Below are 12,952 nucleotides of genomic sequence, written 5' to 3' on the forward strand. Positions count from 1 at the left end.
CTTCAACTTCTATTCTGTTGTTACCAAAATAATCTCCACGTGTTCTTATAATCCTTGTCAACATAGGCTTAACACTCTTGATGTGTTAAGAGAAGTCTCCACTCTAGGCAATTCTCCACTATGTCTCATCCAAATCTCTTCTAACTGTAATCTTCCAAGAATGGTCTCTCTAACAAATTTATCTACCAAGGGAATATCTTGTTCAATCATCTATGTTATCTATATGTATGTAGGTGTCAAAGTCTTCAATATAACCTCATCTTCAAATATTCCTCCTCTACAAGTCTTAATTCCTGCAACAATTCTGCTAATCTTCCAAAATAACTTCTAATAGATTCATCTTCCATCATTTTAGTATCTTGATATAGGCAAATTCAATTTTTTATTCTAACATTTTGAGCATGATTATCACTTTTAAATGTACTTGGCAAAGAAGTCTAATTTTCATAAGCATGTCTTAAAGATTTTACCTGAATGAATTTAGTTTTAGGAAGAGCTAATAATAGTGCTTTTCTTACAAGCATATTGAGCATGAAAACATTTTTATGATCCTTGTCACAACCTTCAAGATTATTTTCTTAAATCACTTTCTCTTCACTCTTAGTAATCAAACAATAACTCAAAATTGTTCATAGAAAATGTGTTTTCATCTTTTCCTTCCAATTGTCATAGTTAACTCCATCAAACTTTGGACTTTCTTTCCTGAATAGATCTTCATAAGTTGTCAAGATTTTCCTTCAAGGACCGGATGCTTTGATACCAATTGTTATAAAGTAAAGTCCGCCAAGCTAAATGAGAGGAGGGGGTGAATTCATTCTACAATTAATACAACTCTCAATATCCTAATTAATTATTAAGCATGCAAATGATAGATCCAACAACCACAGAAAGATAACCATACACAATAACACTAGATCTATTAACTAGGGAAACCCTTGATCAAAGGGAAAACCTCGATGGGGATGGTACCCACAAACTGATGTACCAATAGTAAAGTTCCTTATAAAAAGATGGACCATGTTAGGAGTCAATGAAATATGTGCAGTAAATATCAATCCTTATTATGAGACTTTAAATTCTTGTTAGGAGATTCCAACTATTAGAGAGTAAAGTCCACCAAGATAACTAAGAGTAGGTGGTGAATTAGTTATTTGATCAATACAATTTTTATCAACCTTATTAATCTTCAAACATGTGATCAATATAAATAGAAACCATAAGAAGGTACACAACAACAATAACACCATATATGTTAACTAGGGAAACCCTTAATCTGAGGGAAAACCACTGTGGGGATGATACCCACAAAATAATATACTAATATATAAGTTCCTTGTAAGAGGATGGACTCTGTTAGGAGCCAATGAAATACATTTAGTACATATCAGTCCCTATTAGGAGACTTTGAATTGTGATTAGATTCCAACCCTGTTAGTAGTTGTAGAAGGAATATGGACCCATTGTCCAAACAACTTCAGGGGAAAGACCACTTATATCACCATCTAACTGGCTTTTGTATTATTACTTTCAAAATAATAGAAATGCAGCTGAATTTAGTATCTCGAAGTCTCTCTTTGTCCTCTTACCGTGCCAATACCATAGTGTAACACTTCTTGAATCTCAATACCATATCTTCAACTTTGCATCACAATGATGTCTTTGATTACTTACTCGCATTTACTAAATTCCCATATCACATGCTTCTTTCACCCAGGTACACTTCATCAAAGGGAAAATAACTTTCCTTTATACCATGTCCTCAAAATAATTCATTGATTCGGCTTTGAGTCATTCCCAATTAATTATAATAGGACCTCATTAAGATAATATAATTCATTACATCTTTTCATAATTACAAAATACTATCAACTCACAATCTTCACAACTTCTCTTATGTGTGACCTCGAACTTTGTGCACTCACTAATGTCATCAATCAATTTTCTACTATCTCTATCTCATTTCGCTCATCCAAATTCTATCTCTATTAGAAGATATAATCCAAACACTAAAAATCCACTTCTCAAGAACTTTGTCTACATATGTCTTCTATAAATTACGAATAACTCTCACAGGTCTTTGACTTTTTGTACGTAGACTTAACCACACAATTAGGACATATTGTAGAACATGTCCCCAACTACACTTGACCTCGTCTTCAGTACTTGATATGTATGACTTCATTCTTTGTCTACTACTTGCAATTATCTCAATATGTTGACATCAATGACAAACATAGTCATGAATAAAACACGCAATTGTCCTAACTATCCCTCTATTGCTAGAATACTCACCCATAGGAATATCATCAACATTCATGCTAACATTCATCCTCTTTGGCACTGATGGCAGCATAGATGAAAAACATCTAAGTTCCAAGAATACCAAACCCAACTCTACTATTGTTGCTACTTTAATCTTTCAAATCCAATTTATTAATCAAATCTAAAGCTCTTAGGAACAGATGCCACTCCTCATTGATATACTTCTCCTCTATTTGGTTTTCTTATCTTTCCATGAATTCTCTCCCCAATACTCAAGAGATGTTTTTCATGCACTCACCCCGTCGCCCTCCCCCCGCCCCTCCCCCCCCCGCTCCCCACATTGGCATCAATGACAAAGACATCATTATGTCAATCATCTAGTCAATGTCTTCAACCAACTCAAGTATCCAAAGACATTGTTCAATACTAGCTACCAAGAGTCCTTCATAACTCTACGCATTCACAAATACTCCTCCATAGAGGAAGCATCTAATTCAGATAAACAATGGTGCTCTATACCATTGGATTGATCCAATCTCTACATCATCTACTCTGAAGTAGAAAAGGGCATAACCCCATGCATGGCTCACAAATACTCAAATATATTCTTAGACAAAGGCTTTGTAAAAATATTGGCAATCGACTCCTTTGTATTAATTTATTCCATTGTGATCTCTCTCTACAACTTTCTCTCTCAAAACATGATACTTAATTGATATGTGTTTTTCCTTAGAATCTAACACGTGATTCTTAGACATGGACATTGTACTTGTGTTATCACAATGTATGATAACAAGTTTTAAAAACTCTATCTCGATATCCTTCGGCATCTATTTCATCCACACGATTTGATTGTTTACTGCTGCTACATACTCTCCTATTGTACTTTGTGAAATACAATATTATTTCTTGCTTAGCCAAGAAACCAATTTTCCTCCAAGGAAAAATAATCCACTACTTGTCATCTTTTTGTCATCCATACTACCTTCCCAATCCACATTAGTATATGTACATAAAGTAAAGTCATTTTATCTGTCATGCCATAACCCAAAATTAGGTGTACCCTTCAAATATCTGAATATTCTCTTTACTATTGCATATTGTGATTCCTAAAGATCATCTTAGAATCTTGCTACTATACCAACTACATTTTCTATATTTGGTCTTGTGTGATTCAACTATTGTAAACCTCCAATCATAGATGTGTACTTCTTTTCAATTGTTAGTGTCTCATCTTTTCTAGATAACTTGTGACCAATTATCATAGGTGTACTAACAAACTTACAACTTTTCAAGCCAAATCTTTTCAATAAGTCTTTCAAATACTTAGTATGTGATAGAAAAATACCATCACTATTCTATACAATTTGTAAACCCAATAAAGATTTCATCTCACCAATCATGTTCATCTCAAATACATTCTTCATTTTATCAACAAACTTCTCACTTGCTTCACCATCACCTCCAAATATTATACCATCCACAAATATCACAATAATCAACAAACCATTCTCAATTTCTTTTAGATATAAGTTACTATTTGCAATACCTTTAGCAAATCCAAATTTCATCAAATACTTATCCAAGCTCGCAATACCAAATTCTAGATTCGTTCTTTAGTCCATACAACACTTTCTTTAACTTTTATTTAAATCCTTTATTTTATGTTTTTATAATTGGTCCTTACTGTTGTCTTTATATATATATATATATATATATATATATATATATATATATATATATATATATATTAGTATTTCTTTCTTTCTTTCTTGTGTTTTCTCATATATAGATATATCAAGTTATAATATAGAGATATATCTATTCATTTACTTGTTCCCTTTTCCATATTTTTCTAATTGTTGAACCTCAAAGTCTTATAAATTGTTGTGCACCCACCCCCATTCCTTTCTCCTTTTATCTGCATTGGCCCGCAATCTTACCATATTTTTCTTTAGCTCTCTCATCTTGATGATGGATCACAAAGTGTGATTCAAAACAATGATGCCAAAAAATAAAATTAATAAATGATTTTTTTTTTTTTAAATGGAACACAATCTACCCAAAAAATACAACAAAGAATTCTAATAGATTGTGGAAAACTACTATCGACAATTCTTAACTTCATATTCATCCCTATTAATTTTACATTCCCCTTTTACCCTCCTATATTTTTTTGAATCCAACCATTTATTTTTTATTTTTTATTTTTAAATGGCAAAAAAAAATTATCCAATTTAATGATAACAGATCCTAAAAATGCCACACAAATAAGCAATTTTAGATTAATGTGGCAAAACAAAATTCCAAATTCTTTAGAACCTTCCCCAATTTTATATCAACTTTCCAATCCAATTTAACAGTAATAAATTATCAAAAACGGTATAGATTGTAACAAAATTCGAAAATTAGATTCTTTTAAACCCTCTCCAATTCTATATCCAATTGGCAATTGACCTCTAATCTTACCTAGTTTTTTAAAAAATGGAACACAATCTACCCAAAAAAATACAACAAGGAATTCTAATAGATTGTGAAAAACTACTATGGACAATTCTTAACTTCATATTCATCCCTATTAATTTTACCTTCCCCTTTCACCCTCCTATATTACTTTGAATCCAATCATTAATTTTTTATTTTATTTTTTTAAATTTCAAAAAAAAATTAATCCAATTTAATGATAACAGATCCTGAAAATGCCACACAAATAAGCAATTTTAGATTAATGTGGCAAAACAAAATTCCAAATTCTTTTGAACCTTCCCCAATTTTATATCAACTTTCCAATCCAATTTAACAGTAATAAATTGTGACAAGATTCGGAAATTAGATTCTTGTAAACCCTCTCGAATTCTACACCCGATTGGCAGTTGACCACTGATCTTACCTAGAAAGATAAATCATCATGACAAACACAGACACTATCGATCTTTGCCATACATTTGGATATGTAAGACAGCTTAATAAAATAAAATACTTATTTGACCGTTCCTTTCTCTTGTTTCAAATTTATTATAATTTCAAATGCAGGCGAGCCAGCTTAAATTTCGGAAGTAAGTTAATCAAGTACCTCCACCCTTCGTTGGAGACTTCGCAGAAGTTTCAGCAAGAACAGTTTCAACTAAAAAAAATTCAAATTATAGCACGTAATCGCATCGCCTGAAGATATCACGAAGACCCGTGATCAACGATTTCACATTACGTGTTTCTAAGGCCTTCTGCTTAAGTGCGAAGATTCCAAAATGTGCTGATCTGGTGGAACAAGAGCCTGCACAAATTATTAGTTGACATTGCATGTGGGTTTCCATGAATCTCCCAGATTCCACTTTTTAACTACTTTCAATATTCTAGAGTGTTGACTACAGTAATGTTTGAGTGCAATGCCAGAATAATTGCTCTCATGAACTGATCTGTGACCCTTTTCTTGCTGTCTCCTCTATGCTGGTCATTTTCGGCTTCTTCAGTACAAAAAAGAAACGCATCTTGGTGTTTTATTAGGATCACCCCAGCCTTAGGAAGAATAAAGGCCCAATCATCACAGAAGGAGAAGAGAGCATTGCAACAAGCGGTAATCTGTTAGATCATGTCGCTGACTAACGATGATCCCTCGCCGAGGACTCCGTCTTCTACGTCAAGGAGATACCATGTTTTCTTAAGTTTCAGAGGGGAGGACGTGAGAAGAACATTTGTAGATCACCTCTATGCTTCCTTACAAGATGCAGGGGTTAATGCATTTCTGGATAGCCATGAAATCAAAAGAGGGGATGAGATCAGTTCAACTATTTATAGGGCAATTGACAATAGCGACATTCTAATTCCTATTTTCTCCAAGAATTTTGCTGAGTCCCATTGGTGCCTGGAGGAGGTCGCTCGCATGTGCAAAGCAAATGGTAAAATCATACCCTTATTCTATGATGTCAAGCCAACAGAAGTAAGGAATCCTTGGAGAGGTGCGTTTGCAAAAGCTTTTGAGGAGAAATTACAAAGATACACATCCGAAAGAATTAGTGAGTGGGAAAGTGCTCTCCATAAAGTTTGCTCCTTCTCTGGCTGGTGTCCTGAAGATATATCTGGGTATGAAAGCTAACTACCTATTTTTTTAAAGATTGTCAGTTATATAGGCTGTTGAAGGAAATGCATTAAGCAATTATGTTCATGCAACTCTGAAGAATTGTAGGAAAGCTGGGTAATATTTGTTTTGAGCTGGTCAGCCTCAGTTTTCAAATGCCAGGATACAGCCCTTAGGATGCATTATTTTTAAGTAAACTGCCAGGAAAATTTTCTTAACCTGCAGATAAGTTATTGTGCTGTTGATAAATCTTTTTTAAATATAAACATGTCTTTCTCACTCAGTAGCCCTGTAGATCTCTTTGTAAAATCTCATGTTATGCATTCAAAAGAAGTATACTACACAAATTTCTGACTCTTATTAATACACAATATCCTTCCTTCTGCTCGGAAATAAATACTCTTACTCCATTGTTGTTTGGGTTACCATTATTTCTTCTCTATTTATCAATGACAGTCAGATTTATGGAGAATCTTTCCAGCTTTTCCAAATGCACAGTGAAGATTTTCTCTTATGTGACTTTGAAGATCACAAATCCCGGGGATTCTCAATCTAGACAGAATTTTAGTAATTTTGAATTTTCAAAGAGAGATTTCAACTGTTACAGGGAACATATATTAATAATCATTGCACCAAAACCTGGCAATATCTTGTTTTACAAACTCAATTGTCTTTCAGGTTTGAAGCACAACTCGTAAAGCTTATAGTCCAGGATGTTTTCAAGATATTAGATCAAAATGCAACCCCACTGGAGGAAGCTTTGCCCCAGCCCTTAGAAGAAGATCCCTCAGATACAATACCCCAAGAGATCAGAAATGAACCACTTAGAATTTCAAAGACAATCTTAATGGGTATGGAAGAGCACATGAGTAGAGTTATAAAAATGCTCAATACAGATTCTGATGAGAATGTTCTCACAGTTGCCATTTATGGAAATGGGGGTGTTGGAAAAACCTCTCTTGCAAAGGCCATCCACAATCACATTTATCTCAAATTTGATGCTACCTGCATTGTATATGATGTCCGTCACAAAGCACAAAATACAAATGGTGTCGCTAAGATGCAGCGCCAGATCTTAAAAGACCTTGTCAAGTTCAAGGATAAAGTTAATGATGAGGTTCATGGAAAGATGTTGATGAAGGGACATTTGAGGTCCATCAAGGCCCTTGTTATTCTGGAATATGTTGATGACTGGAAGCAGTTGGAAGTTCTACGAGGGAACTGGTTTGGACCAGGTAGCAGAGTGCTTGTAACAATGCTCGATCCAAACATACTAATGAGTGAAAATGGAAGTTTTGTCTATGAATTGCAGGGACTGGCTATGGAACATGCTCTTCAACTTTTTAGCTGGCATGCTTTCATGAGAGATCAACCTGAAGAAGATTATAAAGAATTGTCATACAAAGCTGTGGATATTTGCAAAAGGCTTCCATTTTCACTTGAAGTTCTGGGTGCTCATTTGTATAATAGAGATTTAAGCCATTGGAAACAAGCCATTCAAACACTAGAAAATTCTCATGGCAAGAATGCCATTCTTAGACTTTGTTATGATGGTCTTGAATCTGAAGAGAAGGAAATGTTTTTAGACATGGCTTGCTTATTCATCGGAAGAAAGAGGGAAAGCGTGATTAGCTTCTGGGAAGCCAGTCATTTGTGTCCCAATGTTGGCCTAACAAAATTAATGCTGAAATCACTAATTAAATTAGACGAGCATGAAAGATTTGTAATGCATAGCGAGCTGAGGGATATGGGACGAGCTATTGTAGCAGAAGAGTCGCAAGAACCAGGGAAGCAGAGCAGATTGTGGAAGCAAGAAGAGGTTGAACTAGTTATAACGGAAGGAAAGGTAGGGCTTTCAATTCTGTTTACTTTATTCTTCCTCCCAATATTTTCTAGTCCTTATATCTGTTTCCTCACTACAGAATCTATCATTAGGATGAAGAGGGCAAAAGAATGATGATAGATCATGTAGTGTGATATAAAATATTGATAATAAGAAAAAACTCTGTTTAATCCAGAAGGACTCAGTTTTGATATTTGAGGTGTGCTTTTAATTTATTTTTTTGTATTTGGTCTTTCCAGTGTCCCACTGTTTTTATTGGCATGTTGCATAGGACAGTAGTTGTTTCTATTTCCATATAAGGACTCAACGTCAATATAGTTTCTAATAGATTTCTATCAATATTAATCTGATCAGGGAACAGAAAGGGTGAGATGTCTTATGATTACCCACCTTCAACAAGATGTGAAACTTCAAGCTCATAATTTGCAAAGAATGTGTACTTTGCAATTGCTTTGGCTCGATGGAGCTCTTATAGAGGGTGACTATAGAAAAATGCCTCCAGATTTGAAGTGGCTAAGATGGGAAAACTGCCCTCTAAAATGCTTGCCATGTGAATGGAATTTGAAACAAATAGCAGTTCTTGATCTAAGCTTCAGCAAAGGCATTGAAGTTGTGTGGTCAGAACCATCCAATAAGGAGGTAATTTCAAAAACAAAACCTTTGTATAAGAGACTGAAGATGAAAACTGATCATTTAATCTTTTTTTCCAGTGATTAACAATATTACAAAAATATTTAACAATATCAAAAAAAAATTATAGAAATTTCTGCTTGATGCGTTCTTAATGATACGTTTTCTTTGTTGGCAGGAGCCGAAAAACCTCAAAGTACTTAAATTAAATTACTGCACAAGTCTTCAAGTCCTTCCTGATTTAGCCAACCACAGATCTCTCATACAACTGGAGCTCTGTGGTTGTAAGGAGTTGAGGAAACTGCCAGAGTCCATTGAATTTCTGACAAAGCTTAAGTACCTTGATCTGTCAAATTGCTGCAACTTATTCCAACTTCCTAAAACCATAACTAAGCTGAAATCTCTGGAGGTGCTGTTTCTATCTAATTGTCACAGCATCAGAATGTTACCTGACTCATTTGAACATTTAAGAGTATTAAAAAAAGTCAAATTGGATGGAATGCCCTTGAAGAATTTGCCCAGATCCTTTAGATGGTTGTCCTGCTTGGAGAAGCTTTCTCTTCGTTTCTGCTATGATTTAAGAAGCCTTCCTCCAATTGGAGAGTTGAAGCACTTGAGGTATCTGGATTTACACGGTTGCTCTAGCTTACAGACTCTACCTGGCTCAGTCTATGAACTTGAAAGCTTATGCCGGTTGGATTTGACTGGTTGCAAAAGAATTAGCTTAGGAGCAGAGCTAGGAGATCTTGTTTGCATGGAAAGGTTGGTTCTAAGTAATTGTGGTGCAATATGGAGCTTGCCTATATCAGTAGGCCAACTTAATTGTTTACATCATCTGAACCTGAACCACTGCACTTCTTTGTTTCGACTGCCAGAGGAGTTAGGAAATCTAGTCAGTTTAGAAGAACTGTTACTCAGTGAATGCTACAATCTATGTGAACTTCCACAGAGCATAGGGAATCTTTCTTGCTTAAAGATTCTAGAAATGGAAGAAACCTACAGCCTATCTTGTCTTCCACCTAGCTTTTCAAGACTTACTTCCTTGAAACATCTAAAAGCGAGTGGTTGTCCTCTACCACAACGCATTGGAGATTTTTCATTATTAGAAATTCTCCATCTTAAATCATACAAAATGACCTCTTTGCCACCAACTGTTGGTACACTTTTGCGACTAAGCAAACTCTACCTATATCACTGCACAGAAATTTCAGAACTTTCACATCTTCCGAAGGAGCTCATTGAAGTGCATATTCAAGATTGCTTGGGCCTAAAGATGATCTCTAACATGCAAAACATGAAGAGGCTAAAGCTTTTGAGGATACATAACTGCAGGGAACTTGTTGAATTGCCTGACCTTGGGTCCTTGCAGTCATTGCAAGAGCTCTCAATATCAGAATGTAGGAATGTTAAGCGTATCCAAGGAATGGAAGGGCTGAAATCCTTAAGAAGAGTGCATGTTAAAGGTTGCAGATTGGCTGGCTCAGGAAGCTCAATATTGAAACCCCGCCAATTAATTAAGGTGACTATCATTTTCCCCATAATCTAATGATTATCAAATATAGGACCACTCGTAGTGCAGTTGTTAGACTGAAAGAAAGATCAATGCACTCCTTAAAAAAATTCATCAGTAAAACCCCCTATAAACATGGGTAAAATGATCCAAGACACATGGTTATATAGATAGTTTCATTAGTTTAAGCTAAACCCAACGGATTTATGGAACAAGCACCCCACATACAAGTTGGGATGTCTCATGTCCAACATTGGAAATTTAAGAATTAAACACAATACATCCAGGAATCCAACTTGGGTATCGAACATGGAAAGTAGGTACCTTACCACACACTACTTTTTTGTCTATTAATTAAGCTTCCATGTCCATAAGTACAAAGTTATGAGATCCATCGTGATCAAAATGCAGCTGAGACAGACTATTAACATTTTCAAAATTTGAAATTGCCTTGTATGCTAATCACCGTAATCTTTTATTGGAATTACAGGAAACACATTGTCTAGAGTTACTCAGTTTTTCAGCAAATGAGATACCAGAGTGCTTAGAAAAGAAGATGGAAACTAATGGTGATGATTTACTCTATGTTACATTGGACAGCAATGAGCAATGTTCGGGAATTATATTATGCTTTGTGGTGAGGTTCAAGGGCAGGATTGGTTCAGTTGGTGTGGAACTAGGCACTTTGAGAGATTACAAGGAGATTTTCAATACGAGGCTTGTTAACCACTCAAAAACTGTGGAGGGAGATCAGATTTTTGTGCACATCTTGCGTAAAAATCACCCCATGGTTATGATGGTGCAGAGTGGAGATGTCATCCGGGCCAAGGTAGACAGAGATGATGAAAGAACGTTAATTAGAAGTGGTGGAATACAATTCTTCTCTGAAGGAGAAGATGGGAAAAGAGAAGACCAAATACTGGAGAGCTTGGGAAAGGATTTGACAATGTTAATGGAAGATTTTTCTGAGAATCTAGCCTTTGAAGATGAGGAATAAAACTGGAGCTGGAAAATCTTTTCTGTGTACTGTTCCAGTCAATGAGGCTCAGTTTTAATAGAGTTGTTTTCTTTTTAATAAGTAGCCTAAAGCATGGTATCCATAGATATTTTGAATCACAAGCAAGAATCAAGTTAGCTAGATCCTATATTACATATATGTGATATTGCAGTGTCATATATGAGCAACTGCAATTAAGTCAATAAAATAATTCACATTGCTTGTTCAACAAGTGCTGCATAGAATGTGCCTTCTGAAACATCGAAAAAATTATATGGGTTTCAGATACATTTTGCACATACAGTGGACAAAACAACTATTGTAAATTGCATATAAATATCAAATAAATTATTTTCTATCACATAGATCCTACATGTCTGGTTTATCATAAAAAGATATTTTTGTTCTATTCTATATACTGCAATTATTATCAATTAGTCTCAGTTTCTGTAGGATGAACCTTATCTGCTTATTTTCCCAATTATGAATAAGGTTAGTGTGAGATCTGTTTTGTGCATGAAATAATAATTTGTAGTTGATGATTGTTCCAGTTCCTCAGCAATGTTATTGCTAAAGTTAATTCAAAGCTCACATTCTAATTGATATAAATTGCAAAATGAACATAGTTTATATCATTTGTTTGTAACTAATCAATAAGCAAGGGTTGCGCGAGCAGCTCCAGTCCCTGCCTACCATGTGGAAGTGGTAAAGAATCTTTCAAGCCCGTCTAAACAATTAATATTTGTACTTGACTGTATCAGCAATTATAAAATTCAATGGCATAACATGGAGTTTTGAATCAGGTTTATAATTGATATTGAACTCATGTGCAACCATGCTTCCTAGCATACTAAATTAATAGATTCTTCATACGGTAGAAAATGTTCATGATTTAAAGATTCGAACTCATACATTTTATTGTAACCAACTGGACAACCTACATTAAATATATCCCACTTAAGAGTTCCTTGATTTATTTCTTAAGACATAGTTATCAGACAAAGAAGCTCACTAATGTTCTTTAAAATTATTTGGTTTTCCTACTCCCGCATAGCAGACAAATACCAGTCATGATAAATCATAGAGGGTTTGTTCTGAAGAGTTCCTTGGTTTCTTTCTCAAGACGTAGTTATCAAACAGAGAAGCTCAGTTTTTTTCTTTAAAATTATTTTGTTTTCCTACTCCTGCATATAAGACAAACACCGGTCATGATAAATCGTAAAGGTTTTTTTTCTAAAAATTGTGCCAATTAAACTCAATAGGTGGGAGAACTGCTTTAATAGACTAAACTTACTAAATCATATTTTCTCAGATCTAATAAGTGTGCAGATCATTATCAAATTTCTACCAATTTCTGCAATATCCAACATTACTATAGAATATATTTTCTAAATTGGTAATACAATTTCCAAAATTCGCAATGCCCAATAGAAAATGAAGCTAAGAAGCAAGTGTACTGTTGTGAGGTTTTCACACCATCACCCCAATATATTTTCTAAATTGGTAATACAATTTCCAAAATTCGGAATGCCCAATAGAAAATGAAGCTAAAAAGCAAGTGTACTGTTGTGAGGTTTTCACACCATCACCCCAAAATTTTTGGGGACCCCCCTTTTTTTAATCACCTTGGTAAATTTT

General features: G+C 34.7%; 1 protein-coding gene across 1 annotated transcript; it reads left to right on the forward strand.

The window, feature by feature from the left end:
• Positions 1-5,276: 5,276 nt before the first annotated feature.
• LOC149560902 (TMV resistance protein N-like) lies at positions 5,277-11,675 on the forward strand. Its single transcript, XM_089824879.1, has 5 exons — positions 5,277-6,339; positions 7,013-8,180; positions 8,532-8,816; positions 8,986-10,326; positions 10,808-11,675. Exons 1-5 carry the CDS (start codon positions 5,849-5,851, stop codon positions 11,312-11,314), a joined length of 3,792 nt encoding a protein of 1,263 aa, XP_089681005.1. The 5' UTR covers positions 5,277-5,848; the 3' UTR covers positions 11,315-11,675.
• Positions 11,676-12,952: the final 1,277 nt, after the last annotated feature.

Source organism: Cupressus sempervirens, chromosome 4 (assembly GCF_028749045.1).
Source record: "Cupressus sempervirens isolate cs-2001-9-10 chromosome 4, ASM2874904v1, whole genome shotgun sequence".
NCBI classification, from domain to species: Eukaryota; Viridiplantae; Streptophyta; class Pinopsida; order Cupressales; family Cupressaceae; genus Cupressus; species Cupressus sempervirens.